Genomic DNA, 17,940 nt, shown 5'->3' on the forward strand with positions numbered 1-17,940 from the left:
TGCAGGAGCCTAATCCTTCTTTGTAGCTGGTAGTATGATTAACAAGTTGCCATTTTGCAGGTGTCTCCCATCACGCATTGCTGCTTCCTTCTTGTGGCCAAAGTCTGCGGGATTGCGTGTGTTTTTCATCCCCGGGAACTTGCGTTCCATAATCATTGTAACTGCGCCAAACAAAGTGTTGTTGTTTGAATGTATTTATATCCTGCCTTCCTCCCAAATTGGGATTCAAGGCAGCTCCCAGTGTTTACAAACGCACAGAATAATGAAAGCAATCTAGCTGGAAACAATTTGGATACAGCAGAACACATTTGAAACCGGAAATTAAAATTAAAAGCGACATCCCCTTAGTTTCCAAAGGCCTGTCTGAATAAGGATGTCTTCGCCTACCCGTGGAAGTATAACAAGGAGGAAACCAATCTAGCCTCTTGGGAGGGGGATTCCGCAATATGGGAGCAGCCACAGAAAAGGCCCTGTCTCTCGTGCGACCACCAACCGTGCCTCTGATGTGGATGAGACCGAGAGAAGGTGCTCCCCCGAAAATCCTACATGAATACAAAAAATGTGTTTCTTCCTTCACCTTTCTCCCTCTTCAGGTGTTGTTTCTGCTCATGAGAATCAGCAGGGTAGGGGAGCTGGGAATAATGCCAATATATTTCCCATCTGGCAACCGATGTATCCCTTTGGTTTGGAATAGTAGATGAGTCTCAAAAACCCGGGACATGCATATTGCGCTCTAGGAGGCTTATTTTGGTCAGAATTTAGGATAAACTCCAGAGTTAACTTCCTGTAAATGAAAACTTGTGTCCCAGGCTTCTTATACTTGTCTACTCATGTACTACCTGAAACCAAAGGGAGACATTGGCTGCCAGATGTGATTCCCTCCCTGCTCCACTCTATATTTCACCCCTTGACTCTCCATTCTTCATTGGACTTTTGGACAGGACACAACTGACTACGTGGCTTACGTTGCAAAGGACCCCATCAATCAACGAGGTGAGAGCAACTCCACAATGAGGGGCTTAAGCAAAGGACTGGCACTCCCTCCCCCCCCCCCGGGTTGCTTTGAACACTTGATCATGCAATACAAACGTTAAGTATTACTTACAGCAATTTGCAAGGATCAAAATTTGTATCCTGTGTGGTCAACCTGTCTCGTATCTCCTTCACTTCCCCCAACACAAGCAAGGGTGCCTTTCAAAAAATCCCTAAGAAGAGGCTTCTCAAAAGCCTCTTTACTATAAAAGATCCACCTAATAATAATAATAATAGAATCGTAGAGTTGGAAGAGACCACAAGGGCCATCCAGTCCAACCCCCTGCCGAGCAGGAAACCCATCAAAGCATAATAATAATAATATATTTATACCCCACCCATCTGGCTGGGTTTCCCCAGCCACTCTGGACTGCTTCCAACAGAAGTATTAAAATACAATAATCTATTAAACATTAAAAGCTTCTCTAAACAGGGCTGCCTTCAGATGTCTTCTAAAAGTTGTTTTTCTCTTTGACATCTGGTGGGAGGGCTTTCCACAGGGTGGGTGCCACTACCGAGAAGGCCCTCTGTCTGGTTCCCTGTAACTTGGCTTCTCGCAGGGAGGGAACCGCCAGAAGGCCCTCGGCGCTGGACCTCAGTGTCTGGGCAGAATGATGGGGGTGGAGACGCACTGACACAGATGTCTAAGGGAGAAGAGAAAGTATTTAGCAGTTATATCTAATTGTTTGGTTCCAGAGCCATCTCCGTCGACTCAAGGGAATGACAGCCCAGATGAGATGGTGGAAGCAGACTCAGGGCTACTCAAGCCAGCTTTGTGATTGAGTGAGGTCAGGACCCTGGACAGAACTTGGGGTGATGGGCCAGGGTTTAAGAGCAATTGCTTCAAGACCATGGACAGCACCCTGCAGCTATTTGAGAAAGGGAAGAAGTTGTTTCAGCACCAGCTTGCTGCAATTGCCATAGCTTTATAGTTTGGGTGTATAGGACCCAGACTAAAGCCCTGCCTCATGGCTGCTGAAGCCAACTGGTTAAAGGGCTTCTATCCTTTGGAGATAGGGCTGCTTCTTTCTAGGTGGTGGGGCCGTGGACTCTCTGATTCCTTGGAGGAATTAGTAGCCCGTTCCTCTGACAACCTCGGGGAGATAGGGGCAGAATCTGGTGCTGATGGCTCTCCCCAGAGGAGTGGGTCTCTGATGACTGCCCAGAAAAACTCGACACCAGGGCTTGAGTTCAAATCCTTCTCTTCCTCTGAAGTCTCCAGCAGTTCAGGGTTGGGATAGCCCTGGCCAGTGTAGAAGAGGGTGGGCATATTGTAACCTTCTGCTTCTATTGCAGTCTAAGTTTTACATTCATCCTTTTAGCAGTTGTGTCATTCTGCTGGCTCATGTTGAGCTTGTCATCAACCTGAGTGAGTGTTGAGTAACTGCTTCTCTCTCTCCCCCCCCTCTCTCTGATTGGCAGCCTGCCACATCTTGGAGTGTTGTGACGGGCTGGCGCAGAGTGTCATCAATACTGTGGGGCAAGCTTTCGAGCTCCGGTTTAAGCAATATCTCCACAGCCCCGCCAAGACTATGGGGCTGCAGGATAGGTAGGTATTTCAGAATTCGTACCTCTCCGGGGCAATTCTCCAGCAACGATAAAAATTGCATATTGACACCAGTTGTGCATGAAAAGGAATATATGAATTAAAATAGCATGAAATATGCATTACAGTAAGGGGGGAGGCAATGAAATTTCAAACGCTGTCAAAACACTTCATAAGGACTTTAAAAACATCTCTGTGCAATTCATGAAGAGATGTGGAAATGGGGCAAACCGAACCAGTTTAGGAGGAAAAATGAGGAACTGAAAAAAATTGAAGCTGGAAGGTTCAGGGCAGAGAAAAGAAAGGATTCTGTTGGTGCAACAGATAGTTTAAACTATGGAACTCGCTGCTGCAGGAGCCACCAATGGCCACCAACTAAGATGGCTTTGAAAGAGAAGAGGTTCTTAAACTAAAATGGGCAGGTTCACCCATCTGTACTTTGATGGCAGTTCAGTTCCACCATTGCTGGAATGAGATAAATAAAAGATGTCCAGCTTTGTAGTTCAGGTGGAATCCCATTGGTCGCTTGTTGTGTCACATGACCCCCTCCCCTCCCCTCCCAATTTATCTTCCTGGCCAGGACAATGGGAACGGAAGATTCTGCTTGGGGAGAGGATGAGGAAGCCTTGGAGCACGACTATTACAACAGCATCCCAGGAAAGGAGCCGCCCATTGGTGGGCTGGTGGACTCCCGCCTTCAGCACAGCCCCTCCCTGAGCCACGCCCATTCCCAGCTCTCCTGCGCCGGTCATTTCAGCCAGGTGACCACCAATTGCCCTTTGCAAGTATTTGTAAAATGCAACCGCCTCCTTCTGAAACTGGACATTCCACATTTTTGGGGACAGGCGTGTGAATGCCACCTTTGAGCAATGGCCTCACGAGATGAGAACCTTTGTAATCTTGATAGAACCCACCTTTGGGGCCTCCCAGCCAAGCATGACATCTGTCATTCTCCCCCACCCCCCAATCTTCTGCTCTGTAGGTTGCATCTCTGGCCAGGAGAGACCACAGCGCTCACTCCAACTTGAACTGGGAATCCGACGCTCACGGTAACTCATCCCCACTTATTCCTCTTTCTGATTCAAGCTCTCCAAGTGCTGCTACTCCTATATGCAAAAGGGACCCATAGAGAGAGATGGAGGGAGGGAGAGAGAACAGGGGTCGGCAAACTAAGGCCCGCGGGCCAGATCAGGCCCAATTGCCTTCAGGATCCAGCCCTTGGACTGTCCGTGGATCGGCGTGGGGATTCTGTTCGTTCGGGCTGTGCCATTCCCCCCCCCCCTGCGCCATTCCATTCCCCCCACCTTCCTCTCTCACATTGTGGCAGCGCCTCCTCCCTCCTGGCTTCTCCCCACCCTGCCTAGAGGAGGAAGGAGGCTGGGCTGAGCTGGCTGAGCGCCAGTTTAAGCAGTCCCTCTCTGGAACCAGCCCTTTCGCACCGCTCATCGTCCCTCTGCCACCACCGCCACCCTGGTGCTCATTGCAGTAGTCCAAGCGGGAGATAACCAGAGCATGCACCACTCTGGTGAGACAGTCTGCGGGCAGGGAGGGTCTCATCCTGCGTACCAGATGGAGCTGCCCTGGACACAGAATTAACCTGCGCCTCCATGGACAGTGGCGAGTCCAAAATGACCACCAGGCTGCGCACCTGGTCCTTCAGGGACACACTTACCCCATTCAGGACCAGGGAGTCCTTATGGCGAGCTGCTAGACAACACAGTGTGGTTGTTTCTTCCAGGCCAGAGCTGTGACGGGTACGTCCAGGCAGATGGAAAGCCCCTGGGCTCCCAAGACTATGAAGAGCACATGTATGTGAACACCCAGAGCCTGGACAACTGGGAGGCAGATGCTGGGGTGCACCGAGCGGCTGACGAGAGCCCCACAAAGGACCTCTTTGATATGAGTAAGAAAGTGGGGGGTGGGCGATGGAGCAGGTGGCGAGGGCTGCCTCTCGCTCTGCTTCTCCTTTCAAAAGTTGCCTCTGCAAACACTGGCAGGACGGAACCTGACAGAAGTGCATCACTCCCACCTGGCAGAGTCGAGCGATAATTTTTATTAATATCTCCTTCCCACACTGAATGGTGCTCGGGGCGAGTTGCGTAAGCAGGGGGAGAGAAAACAAACACAACAGAAAGTGAGTTTGATGAGGGGAGCTTTCATGAGAGTTTAGTTTGTGGCAAGGAAAGGTTCTGGCACCATTCCTCTTCCCGCCCCGCCCCCCTCTTCATTTTCTTGTTCTCCTCTTTTCCCTCTCTTTCTTGTCTTTTCAATTCTATTAGTTCTAGATATAATTCTATTGTACAATCGTACCTTGGATCCCGAACACCTTGCGAGTCAAATGTTTTGGCTCCTGAACACCACAAACCCAGAAGTGACTGTTCCGGTTTGTGAACGTTCTTTGGAACCCGAACGTCCGACACGACTTCCGCTGCTTCCGATTGGCTGCAGGAGCTTACTGCAGCCAACCGGAAACCGCACTTTGGTTTCCGAACATTTTGGAAGTCGAATGGACTTCCAGAACAGATTCCGTTCGACTTCTGAAGTATGACTGTATTGTGAAAATTTTGCAGGGATTCTGGCTCCATTCCCTCCCTGACTTTCTGCGCTCAACATGGATGGGGCAGTTGTCGAATTTAGGCCAAGTGCCTGAATTCTGCACCGAGAAAACCCTTCCTCTTAGCACATTTCTCTTTCGTCCTGAGTTCAAGTGTCTTCAAAGCCCACGACACCTTTGTTAAAGGCTGTTCTCCAACTGGAGAACTCGCAGGCCAGTGTTTCCCAGTTGTTGGTGTTTATACTACTTTTTTTAAAGATTTGCCTTGAGAGAGTCTTTAAACCTCTTTTGTTGACTGCCAACATCACGTATTCCATTTTAAAGTTCGGAAAAGAGTAGTGGCTTTGGAAGAGGATAATCAGGCATCTGGACAACATGAGCAGTCCAACGAAGCTGATGTTGAAGAATCATCGCTTCGACACTCAGGATCTTTGCTTCTTCCAGGACACTGGCATCAGTTCGCCTGTCTTCCCAAGTGATGTGTAATGTATTTCGGAGACACCGTTGATGGAATCAGTACTCCAGTACCCAGCTAAATGTGCCAATGGTCTGACACAGTGTTAGGTGACTTTCTATGCTCCTAAGGACAATGACCATAACCCCCCCCATAGCAGGTGGGCTCCAGATTTGACAGCAACAGCAAAGAGTCTGAGATGGCAGGTGTGGCTTCAGCACCACGGACAGCACTAAGATAGAGATGTGGCCAGTCTAGAACAGGCATCCCCAAACTTCGGCCCTCCAGATGTTTTGGACTACAATTCCCATCATCCCTGACCACTGGTCCTGTTAGCTAGGGGTCATGAGAGTTGTAGGCCAAAACATCTGGAGGACCGCAGTTTGGGGATGCCTGGTCTAGAACTAGAATGGGGTGTGAAAACTAGCCTGCTAGTTCATTGCTCCACCCACTTTCGCCTCTGCTCCCACCCACCGCTGACAAGTGGAACGCGGTCCTTGACTCCCTGTCCTTGATTGAGTTGACCTCAGCCTTTTGGTTTCTCCCAGGGCCATTTGAGGACGCTCTGAAGCTTCACGAATCCATGTCTGCTTGCGGCGTGGGTGTCAGCGGCAGCAGCCCGCCAATTGAGGACCAGTGGCCCAGCCCACCCACCCGGAAGGCGCCCATCGCCCCCACGGAGGAGCAACTGAAGCAGGAGCCCTGGTACCGCGGGAAGCTGAGCCGGAGGGACGCGGAGAAGCTGCTGCAGGTGGATGGGGATTTCCTGGTCAGGGACAGCGTCACCAACCCGGGACAATACGTCCTGACCGGGATGCAAAGCGGGCAGCCCAAGCACTTGCTCCTGGTGGACCCGGAAGGCGTGGTAAGCAGCTGGACCTCAAAGAGGCTGGGTTTGCAGCAATGGGTAGCTGGACACTGAGGCACCCATTGGTCTCAGTGGGTCTCCTCTGAGCCTGACGTACCCCCTGAGTGTAGGTTGCTGCTCTGCAGATGGGAGGGAAAATGCACTTTGCACATGCCTAGTGGTACTTTATTTAAAATATGTACAGTGGTACCTCGGTTTATGAACACAATTGGTTCCGGAAGTCTGTTCATAAACTGAAGCGTTCATAAACTGAAGCGAACTTTCCCATTGAAAGTAATGGAAAGTGGATTAATCCGTTCCAGACGGTCCGCGGAGTAACCGTTCATAAACTGAAGCGAACTTTCCCATTGAAAGTAATGGAAGGTGGATTAATCCGTTCCAGACGGGTCTGCGGAGTACTTAAACTGAAGCGTTCATAAACAGAAACATGGGTGTAATTGCTTCCGGAAGTCTGTTCATAAACTGAAGCGTTCATAAACTGAAGCGAACTTTCCCATTAAAAGTAATGGAAAGTGAATTAATCCGTTCCAGATGGGTCCACAGCGTTCATAAACTGAAAATTCATAAACCGAGTGTTAGGTTAGAGCCGATAACTAATGAGGCTCAGCTGTCGGACTTGGCTGATAGCCCGGAACTGGAAGGGAGGCTTGCTTTGATAAAGGAACTGGCTGGGAGGGGTGAGCAAATGGCAGAAATAACTCAAACCTCAGAAGAGAGTTTGTCCGAGTCTGGTCCTAGTTCTTTAAAGTTACAGGAACGTAGGAGGGGAGGGTTACAGGATAAGAGGAAATGGCAATTACAGAGAGAGAGGCAGAGGGCGTTGTTCGAGCGTAGGAATAAAAGGAGGTGGACTCACGCTAGAGAGCTAGATGAGTCATCATCTGATTAACTAGTGGTCTTGAGCAGGAAGTTGCAGTCTTTCTTGTGGTTACTTGCCTTTGTTTTGACTATTTGGAATAAAACTCACTATTTACACACAGACTGTGTGCTAGCCATTGCTGTTGCTCACAGCATGACTCATCTAACTTGCTGCTGAAGGGGAAGCATGTGGATTTAAGCAAGAATGGAAGAAAAGGGGAAGCAGCAACCGGCTGGGGATTTATCAGTCGGCGCAACAGCAATGGAGATGAAGTTAGAAGATAATACTGAAGCTCTCTGGGCAGAGAACCAAGAGTTGAAGGCAAGATTAGCACGGCTGGAAGGAGTGACCTCAGAACAAGCAAGACAACTCTCTGACTTATCTGGCAGGCAAGTGGCAAAGAATTTTGTTCCCCTTCCCCCACGTTTTAGTGGGAGCGGTGCAGAGTATGATTCATTTCGGGCTTCCTGCTTGTATTATTTAAGGCTTAAGGGAGAAGAATACAGAGATGATGATGCCAGAGTGGCCCTGGTGGTGGGGCTTTTAGAAGGGAAGGCGCGGCAGTGTATTGCCCCTTACCTAATGTCTAATGACCGAGTGCTCACCAACTTATCAGCCTTCTTGAAGCTTCTGGATAGCATGTTCAGGAATCCTGCACAAGAAGCAGAGTGGGAACAGGAGTTCTTGAGCCTTAAGCAAGGAAAGGGAACTGTAGCACAGTTCTGGTCCTCTTTTGTGAGACTTGCTAGACAACTAGGCTGGGAAGGAAAGGCCTTGGTTGGATTGTTTAAGGCGGGACTCAGTGAAGAGATTCGGGTGGAGTTGGCAAAAAATCCTGGGTTGAAGACCTTGGAAGAGGTGGCACAAGTCGCCTTGCAACTAGACCTGAGGTTCCAATCGCTGGACAGGTTGCGTAGGGGCCAAGGAAGGTCAGAGAGCCGCAGGACATTTGTGCCCTTAGAGCTGCCGGATTCACGAAGGGTGGAGGAAGAAGCACCCATGCAACGTAGTTCTATCAGAAGGGGTACAACACCTAGTATTACACACGCTGAGAGAGAGAGAAGGTGGAGAGATCGGTTGTGCCTTATCTGCGGCTCCCCCAATCACATGGCTCGTCAGTGTACTGTAGGAAGAAACCGAGGTGCGCTGTCTGGCACAAATGTAACAACACCTGGAGAGGGCATAGTGGAGCAGTCGGGAAACGAGATGACCCAGCCCGTTCTGGAGGCCTCGGGTTGGGGGAAAAGAGACCCAAAGGGCTTCCACCTGGACCGATCTTACCAGTAATTACAGCATTCGCAATGCTACGACTCCCAGATGGAAGGGGCGAGCGTGTGGAAGTTCTTATTGATTCTGGAGCCTCGACTGATTTTATAGACATGGACTTGGTGAGCAGGTTGGGAATAGAGACACAGTCATTGGAAGAACCTTTAGAAGTTAGAACAATTGATGGTAGAGTGTTGCTGTCTGGCTGTGTGTCAGAGGCCACAATGCCAATTGGTCTAGAACTGCCGGGACACCGAGAGGTCATTGCATTCCATATCACCAGGTTGAACTCCTACCCCGTGGTTTTGGGGATGAGTTGGCTATCCCGTCATGATCCGATGATCTCCTGGGGCCAGAGATCGATGACCTTTTCGTCAGTGTATTGCCGACTACATTGTTTGGGAATCAGGGCGGAGAAGAATGGTGAGGCCAATGGTACGCCAGACTGTGGTCCGCTCACTGGGGAAGAGAGACAAATACCCCCACAGTATAAGTCTTTTAGAGACGTATTCTGCGAGAAGGAGGCAGATCGGTTACCACCGCATCGCCAGTACGATTGCAAAATAGATCTGGTGCCAGGGGCTGAGATACCCGCCAGCCGTATCTACGCTATGTCAGAAGTGGAGTTGGCAGAACTGAGGGAGTTCCTGCGAAAAAATTTGGAACGGGGTTTCATACGGCCTACCAAGACTCCGGGAGGAGCTCCAATTTTCTTTGTGGATAAGAAGAACACTTCTGAGAAAAGACTTGTAGTTGATTACAGGAAGATCAACCAGCGCATGATTCCCAGTCGTTACCCGTTGCCACGAATTGGGGATTTGCTGGAAAGATTACGGTCGGCTAAAATTTTTACAAAACTGGACTTGAGGGGGGCATATAATTTGATACGAGTAAGAGAGGGAGATGAATGGAAGACGGCCTTTAACACCAGGTACGGCACATTTGAATATCTTGTCATGCCGTTTGGACTACAGTCGGGCACGGCCACCTTTCAGGCATTTATTAATTACGTGTTGTCCGACTTGTTGGATCGTTCGGTCCTTGCTTATTTAGATGACCTATTAATCTACTCGGAGAGTCTGGAAGAACACGTACAACATGTGAAGGAAGTGTTAGAGCGTCTAAGAGAACATCGATTGTACGCTAAGTTGGAGAAATGCCACTTTCACGTAACAGAAGTGGAGTTCTTAGGCTATAGAATCACCCCAGAGGGGGTGCACATGGATCCAGCAAAGGTTCAGGCAGTAGTGTCATGGCAAAGACCCAAGACTCGAAAAGATGTACAAAGATTCTTGGGGTTTGCCAATTACTATCGGAAGTTTATACCAAGGTACTCAGGCCTTACAGCACCGATAACAGATTGTTTGAAAGGCAAAAAGGCGTTTAAATGGACTGAGGAAGCCCAAAGGGCGTTTGAGAGACTTAAGAACTTGTTTGTGGAGGAAAGATACTTGGCTCATCCAGACCCGTACAAGCCGATGGTCGTGGAAACCGATGCTTCGGACAAAGCCATTGGGGCGGTGCTTCTCCAGGAAGATGACAAAGGGGAACTGAGACCATGTGCCTTTCACTCAAGGAAATTAAACTCGTCAGAACAAAATTATACTATATGGGAGAGAGAGTTGTTGGCAATAAAGGATGCTCTACAAACTTGGCGGCATTTCTTGGAAGGGGCGCAGCATCAGGTGGAGGTACGCACTGATCATAAAAACCTAGAGTACTGGCAGACGGCTCGTCAATTGAACCAACGACAGATTAGGTGGGCGCAATTCTTTGCCAGGTTCAATTTCCGGATTAAGTATGTGTCTAGTGCTCAGAACCAGCGGGCGGACGCATTGTCCCGAAAACCGGAGTATTCCGAAATAGAGACCGGGTTAGAACGGAGATTGATCCTGAGCCCCGAACAACTGCAGCTAGCAACAATGACGGCATTAGAACGGTCAGACTTTCTCCAACAAACGCAGAAGGATGGGTTCGCTCAAGAGAAGAGGAAGGCAATACGTAAGGGGGAAGTCCAAGGGAAGGAGTTTACTGAGAGAGGAGGGCTGCTGTACAAGGGGGAAGCTCTCTATGTGCCAGAGGGAGAGCTTCGTGCGAGGGTGCTGAGACAATGCCATGACAGTCCAACAGCAGGACATTTTGGGCAGTGGAAGACAGAACGTCTGGTATCAAGGGATTTTTGGTGGCCACGGATGCAGGAGGAGGTCAAGGAGTATGTCCGGGCATGTGAAGTGTGCCAACGGTCCAAAAGACCTCGCGAAACACCAGCCGGGCTACTTCAACCACTGCCCACACCACAAGCACCGTGGGAAGGCATTGCTATGGACTTTATCACTGATTTGCCCGAGTCGCAGAAACAGACAGTGGTTTGGGTGGTAGTAGATCTGTTCTCCAAGATGGCACACTTTGTTCCTTGCAAGAAATTACCGTCGGCACAGGAGACCGCGCAACTCTTCATAGAACATGTGTTCAAATTGCATGGATTGCCGCAGAAGATTGTGTCTGATAGGGGAACGCAGTTTACCTCCCAGTTTTGGAGGAGACTGATGCAATTGCTGAAGGTGGAGGTGTGCCTCTCATCGGCTCGGCATCCTCAGACAAATGGAGAGGCCGAACGGACGAACGCGACGTTGCAACAGTACCTACGTTGTTACGTGAATTATCAACAGGATGACTGGGTTGGGAAACTAGCGTTGGCTGAGTTTGCTTATAATAATGCTGTGCACGCTTCTACACAGCAGACGCCATTTTTTGTCTGCCATGGGCGACATCCACGGGTGTTTCCAGGTCAGGGAGATGGACTGGCAGTGCCTGCAGCTGAACAGTTCGCAGAAGAAATGGAAGCGTTGCACAGTATTCTGCGAGAACAGCTAGAAAAAGCGAAGGCTCTGTATAAGGCAGAAGCTGATAAACACCGGCAAGTGGGCAAGGAGATAAGGGTAGGGGACCAAGTTTGGCTATCCACTAAAGATTGGCCGAGCAAGGGACGTTGTAAGAAGTTACTGCCGCAACGGGTAGGGCCATTCGAAGTGTTGGAACAAATAAATCCTGTTTCATATAAGTTACGTTTACCGACTTCAATGAAGATGTATCCGGTGTTCCATCGGTCACTCTTATCGCCAGTAACGCCAAGACACCGGTATCAGAAGAGGAAGGAGCCACCACCTTTGCCCATCTGGGTGGAGGGTGAACCGGAATATGAAGTGGTTCAGCTATTGGACTCTCGTAGAAGGGGCAGGGGGGTACAGTATTTGGTGGCTTGGAAAGGGTACGGACCAGAGGAGAACTCATGGGTGAATGCGAGTGATATACATGCATCTAGGCTGCAGAGAGAGTTTCACCATAGGTACCCTAATAAACCCAAACCCCGGGGTTGGGTAGAGGAGCAGGCAGAACAGGCAGACTGGGAAGCTGAAGTGAATGGTGGGTTTGAAGAGGAGGAAGAAGTAGAAGAGTCGCAACCGGGTTGCAGTTATTGGGGAAGTGAAGAGGGAGAATGGTGGGAGGTATCTCATAACGCCCCAAGTAAGGAAGTGCGGAGGCGGGAGGAAGGAGAGGAGGCCCCTAGAGGGGGGGATGATGTTAGGTTAGAGCCGATAACTAATGAGGCTCAGCTGTCGGACTTGGCTGATAGCCCGGAACTGGAAGGGAGGCTTGCTTTGATAAAGGAACTGGCTGGGAGGGGTGAGCAAATGGCAGAAATAACTCAAACCTCAGAAGAGAGTTTGTCCGAGTCTGGTCCTAGTTCTTTAAAGTTACAGGAACGTAGGAGGGGAGGGTTACAGGATAAGAGGAAATGGCAATTACAGAGAGAGAGGCAGAGGGCGTTGTTCGAGCGTAGGAATAAAAGGAGGTGGACTCACGCTAGAGAGCTAGATGAGTCATCATCTGATTAACTAGTGGTCTTGAGCAGGAAGTTGCAGTCTTTCTTGTGGTTACTTGCCTTTGTTTTGACTATTTGGAATAAAACTCACTATTTACACACAGACTGTGTGCTAGCCATTGCTGTTGCTCACACCGAGGTGTTCATAAACCGAGGTTCCACTGTATTTTATTTAAGTCATTTGTATACAGTGGTACCTCGGGTTACAAACACGATCCGTTCCGGGTCGCAGTTCATAACCTGAAAAGTTCATAACCTGAAAAGGGCCTGAACCACGGTTTTACGCATGCGCAAAGCGCTATTTTTGCTATTATCGCGCTTTGCACATGCGCAAATGTGCGCGGTGAAAATACTTCCGGGTTTGCGAAGTTCGTAACCCGGGTTGTTCGTAACCCGAGGTGTTCGCAACCCGAGCTACGACTGTACCGCCTTTTATATAAATATATCCCAGGGCAGTTCACAATAAGAACACGACCATGCTGTTTAAATAATACTGGACATATACACAGCCCTAAAGCATTTTTTCAAATTCACCATGACACCAGTGCCCATCCAGAAAGCAGAATTTTGTAACATGATCAAATTCCGGTGCTTAAAATAGAGCTTCATTTGCTCTCAGATTAAAGATCTGTAAATATAGGGATGCATGCAGTGTTGTTCTTACACAGAGTAGACCCACTGAAGCGAATGAACACAGCGGACTTAGATTCATTAATTTCCATGGTCTGCTCCGAGTAGGACTTTCTTTATTTCTTTCTTAAAATCTATACACAAAGGTGGTTTACTAAAAAAAGATATTAACCTTTCAAACTTTAATAACATCTGCCGGGGGAGGGGGCAGGGAGGATAAAACAATAAGATTACCAATAAGAAGAATTAACAACAGGAATTCAAAACTTATTTTAAAAGACTAAAATCAGATTAAAGCTCACATAAACTTTCGAAATGTTTGGATACATAATGGAGAGGACCAAACTAGTGACCTGTTCCTTTAAGGAAGGGCGTGGCCACAGGTGGGAGGGGACTATGTTGGATGTGGCTAAATGAGCAGGGGGTGGAGCCTCAAGCCTGATTCTACCCATGCTTGCAAGATCTATGTGCTTGCGCTCTGTTTCTCCCATGGGCTAAGATTAAGCCTCCTGCTTTCCCCACCTGTTTCCTTCAGGTGAGGACAAAGGATGCCTTGTTCGAGAGCATCAGCCACCTGATAAACTACCACCTGCAGAACGAACAGCCCATTGTCGCCGCCGAAAGCGAGCTCCACCTGCGGCAGGCGGTAAGGTGGAAACAGTGACGTGGGCGGGTGAGTACCCTGCCACTGCAGCCCTCCCTCTGCTCTAGTGGCATGATCGGTGGCTTGTGGAACTGACTGCCACAAGATGGGGGGATGTGCCATGAGCAGCTACGACTTCAAATAATGCTAAAGTTAAACAAGGTCGTGCAACTCCATATGGAAGAGGCTTACGTATAACCCTAAGGCAAGGGAGATATGGGGAACCTCTGGCCCTCAGCACCTTTCAGAACTCTCCCCAGGCTACATCTCTCACTGGCCTCGCTTCACACCCTCCTTGGAATCCTGACACCGCCTCATATTTATTTGTGAAGTATTTTCTCTCTCTCCAAGGAGCTCAGATTTGCTGTCTCCAAACACCCCGCAGCCCGGTTCATCTTTTTGTTTGTTTGTGTATATTTGGGGGATAGAGGCCGGTCCCCCAAGGCAGCTCTGAAAGGATCGGGACTGCTCCACCATGCATAATGCTCTCCATCTTTTGAGGATTCAGTTACACATTTCTGACTGCCTTGCCCTCAGGTTCTGCCTACTCGATGATATCTTTCTTATTTTCGTTTTTATTTTTGGGCCACTGCCCGTTCTTTTCCAAGGATTTCACGCCACGGCCCGAAAACCACCCCCTTCCCCATTTCCCACTCCTCCATCTTCTTGGCAACGTCTCCCTCTGAAGGACGGCTTGTCAGGTTACCCGTCAGCAGCTGATGGAGCCTTGCTAGGTGGGGGTGGGGAAAGCACAACCTCCCCTCCCTAAATCCCCCCCCCCCCTCAGCAAATTTGAAATGAGACTCCATCTGCAAAGGAGGCCCCAATAGGTCCTGCAGGGTTTTTTTTTTTTTGAGGTGCTCCCAGAACTTGTGTGACCTGTTTGAGAAGAAACTTTTTAAAGGGAACAGGAGGAAGGGGGTGTAACTTGGTGGCAGAACAGCTGCGTTGCTTGCATGCATGTGGATGGTCCCAGGTTTGATCCTTGGCTTACAGCTGGAGGCTATTTACAGGTAGGTAGCCGTGTTGGTCTGAGTCGAAGCGAAATAAAAAAAAATTCCTTCAGTAGCACTTTAAAGACCAACTAAGTTTTTATTTTGGTATGAGCTTTCGTGTGCATGCACACTTCGTCAGATACACTTGAAACAGCAGAGCCAGACCCTTATGTATATACAGAGGGTGGGGTGGGGGTGGGTGGGAATGGGTGATGGGCTGGTAGGAGTGGTAAACCTGTTGATGGCTGTTAACGACTGCTGATGACTGCAATTGGTCCTGCGGAGGAAAAAGCAAGGGCTGAGGCGCTAAAGAAAGCTTGATCATGCATAATGAGATAAGAATCCAATGTCTTTGTTCATCCCAGGTGGTTCCATGGTTTTAAGCTTGGTAATGAGTTCCAATTCAGAAACCTCTCTTTCCAGTCTGTTTCTGAAATCTTTCTGTAATAAAACAGCTGCTTTGAGATCTTGTATAGAATGTCCTGGGAGATTGAAGTGTTCTCCTGCTGGTTTCTCTGTCTTGTGGTTCCTGATGTCAGATTTATGTCCATTTATCCATTGGCGTAGGGTTTGGCCTGTTGGTCCAATATAGAGAGCTGAAGGGCACTGTTAGCATTTGATGGCATACACAATGTTAGAGTTTACCACTCCTACCAGCCCATCACCCATTCCCACCCCCATCCTCTGTATATACATAGGGTCTGGCTCTTCTGTTTCAAGTGTTCATACCAAAATAAAAACTTAGTTGGTCTTTAAGGTGCTACTGAAGGAATTTTTTTATTTAGCTGGAGGCTATGAAACCCTGGAGAGCCACTGCTGCCAGCCAGTGTAGACAAAACTGATCCTAGGTGGACCCAAGGGTCTGACGCAGTCTGACTCAGCTTCCTATGTTCCTAAACCTGCCCATATTGGTCTGAAAAACCAGCTCTCCAAAGAGAGCTGCCTTGCCTACAAATTTCATCCGTTTCTGCCAAAAGGTTACAGATACACAGCAAGACAGACACCTGAAGCTTCAAAAAGCAAGCTCATCTGGGCTGGATGGATTTATGGCTTGACTCGGTATATGACAGCTTCCTTGTTTTCCTATAATCCGTGCAGCAGGAATACTGCAAGGGCCAGAGAGAGAACTTTGGAGGGCTAGATTCGCCTCTCCATGCCTGAGGTTTCCCCACTCCTGGTATAGGGTCTCTAATACATGGATAATAGCTGAGGGGGGACGGGCGATTGCTTGCAGCCGCGAGCAGGAGATTGTCAGTGGCAATTTGGCGGGTGATTAGTGGCTGCATCAAGGACTCCTGTTGATTGGCTGCTGCTGCTGCTGCTGCTGCTGCAATTTGATGGCTGCTGTCGGCGAGCGGGCAGACGATTGGTGGCTTCGTCGACCAGGCGGGTGAACAATTTTCAGCACCGCCCCCAAAAGCTCAACACCTCTGGGCAACCACCCCATTTTCTTAATTTGGAACCCCCCAAAGTAGGGGTTGTCTTATACACGGGGGGGTGTTTTACATGGGGAAATATGGTCATTGCCATGTGTTTTCATACTTAATTCATTCTGGGGCAATCAGAATAAGATCCACTATTTGACTATTGATTCAAAACCCTAAAATGTATTTTATATAATTGACTTTTTATTTCTATTCTTTGTATATCTCGCATTGTTGTTTCATTGCTATGGCCGGTGGCTGACGCAAATCACCATTCATTCATTCATTCATACTTAATGACCCTGTAAGGAAAATATCGTATTTTTAAAAGGGGGAGGGAGGAAGAAGGCAGAGATGCCTGTATTTGGAGCAGTGCAAAAAACCACCCACTAACAACCACCCCCCTCCCCCGGTCCCTCCTTACTGAAATGTCTTTTCCATTAGGAATCTGGCCCTCTTTGCAGAAGCTGTCCCAGCCTTCCTACCAGCCAGATCCGAGCCTGGAATCCTTGCGTCTAGCTTTGCAGAAGCAACCATCTATTGGCGGAGGAGAGAGAGAGAGATCTGAAGTGGAGTCAGAAACCCTGGATTCTACCTTCATCACCACCTTCCTGACTCTCTCTGGCCCATCACTAGTCTCTCCCAGTCTTTTTAATTCTTTCTAAAGTCGGCGATCTCCTTCTCCTACTTCAGATGTGGGGTGGAAAGCTTTTAATCAGTCTAGAAGGCCTACACTGCAGGGAGGCCTGTGCCCAGCTTTCTAGCAAATCAGCTCAGAGTTGGAAGGTTTCTCGGTTTTCTTTATTTTTTTATTAGAAATAGGGGGGGCAGTGAGCAGGGAGGCAGGAGAGAAGCTAGGCTAGGTCTCCCTTTCTAGATGACAATGGAGATTCTCGATTGAACGGAGAGGCAGCCAAGATGCTTTGGGGGCTCTCTACCTCCGCCTGACTTTGGAATCAACAACAGGCTTTTAAAATATACCTATATAGGGCAATCCAGTTTCAAATCCAGTGACGGGATATTCTTCCCAAACAGCCCAGGATGGAGGCAGTCGGGGAACAACTGTGTGGTTCTCTACCCTCCATTCCTGCAAAGAGCATTCCTGTCTCTGAATTCTGGGGCTTTGCATTTTTTGAGTCTCTGGAACGGAGGGGGGAGAACAGAGCAAATGATCTGGAGATGCTTGCCTGACACTGCCTGGTCCCCCCCCCCTATTGACATTGGGGCTCCTTTCAGTTAGTGGGAGTTTGGAAGGCTCCACTACCACGGCCAGAAGTGTGTATCTAAAAATTAACTCTCGGGCTGCTTGGGTAATGGTGGGTGAAAATTCCCTCCTGTGCCACCAGGGGGTGCTGTGATGCCAGGGCAGCATTTCAAAGTTGCTTCTCTTTTTCCACTGCAAGAAACAAACAAACCCGCCTTCTCTGGGCATGCCCCACTTGCTTCTCTCTGATCTATCACATTGCTGCCTAGATTTTTATTTATTTATTTAAAGAAGAAACTCATTTTGCCCATTCCCTCCCCAGGAGAATGTCTGCATAACTGTTAGCACATATATGAATAAATACAGCCTATTCTATCACACACAGTTATCCATGGGAGCATTTGATGTCCAGAAAGCATGGGCTGTTTTGAATATGTTTCTAATTAAACACGGAAATGTTTAACGTTGCTCTTAAGTCTTTTTGTTTCCTTGTTTGTTTGATGGCTGTTGTTTTTCCTGCTCAAAAAAAATAAAATAAAAATGTTTTGATGTACACACCATTTAGACATTAACACCCGATCT

General features: G+C 48.6%; 1 protein-coding gene across 1 annotated transcript in view; it reads left to right on the forward strand.

Annotated features, from left to right (window-relative positions):
- SHC2 (SHC adaptor protein 2) overlaps positions 1-17,166 on the forward strand; it is a 39,907-nt gene extending 22,741 nt beyond the window's left edge. The window contains exons 6-13 of the mRNA XM_060275337.1: positions 942-993; positions 2,455-2,581; positions 3,159-3,339; positions 3,561-3,627; positions 4,317-4,481; positions 6,135-6,451; positions 13,628-13,765; positions 16,599-17,166. Coding sequence (XP_060131320.1) covers positions 942-993; positions 2,455-2,581; positions 3,159-3,339; positions 3,561-3,627; positions 4,317-4,481; positions 6,135-6,451; positions 13,628-13,756 — 1,038 coding nt within the window. The 3' untranslated portion in view covers positions 13,757-13,765; positions 16,599-17,166. The remainder of the gene's footprint in view (positions 1-941; positions 994-2,454; positions 2,582-3,158; positions 3,340-3,560; positions 3,628-4,316; positions 4,482-6,134; positions 6,452-13,627; positions 13,766-16,598) is intronic.
- The last annotated feature ends 774 nt before the right edge of the window (positions 17,167-17,940 follow it).

Source organism: Zootoca vivipara, chromosome 6, assembly GCF_963506605.1.
Source record: "Zootoca vivipara chromosome 6, rZooViv1.1, whole genome shotgun sequence".
Classification (NCBI taxonomy): Eukaryota; Metazoa; Chordata; class Lepidosauria; order Squamata; family Lacertidae; genus Zootoca; species Zootoca vivipara.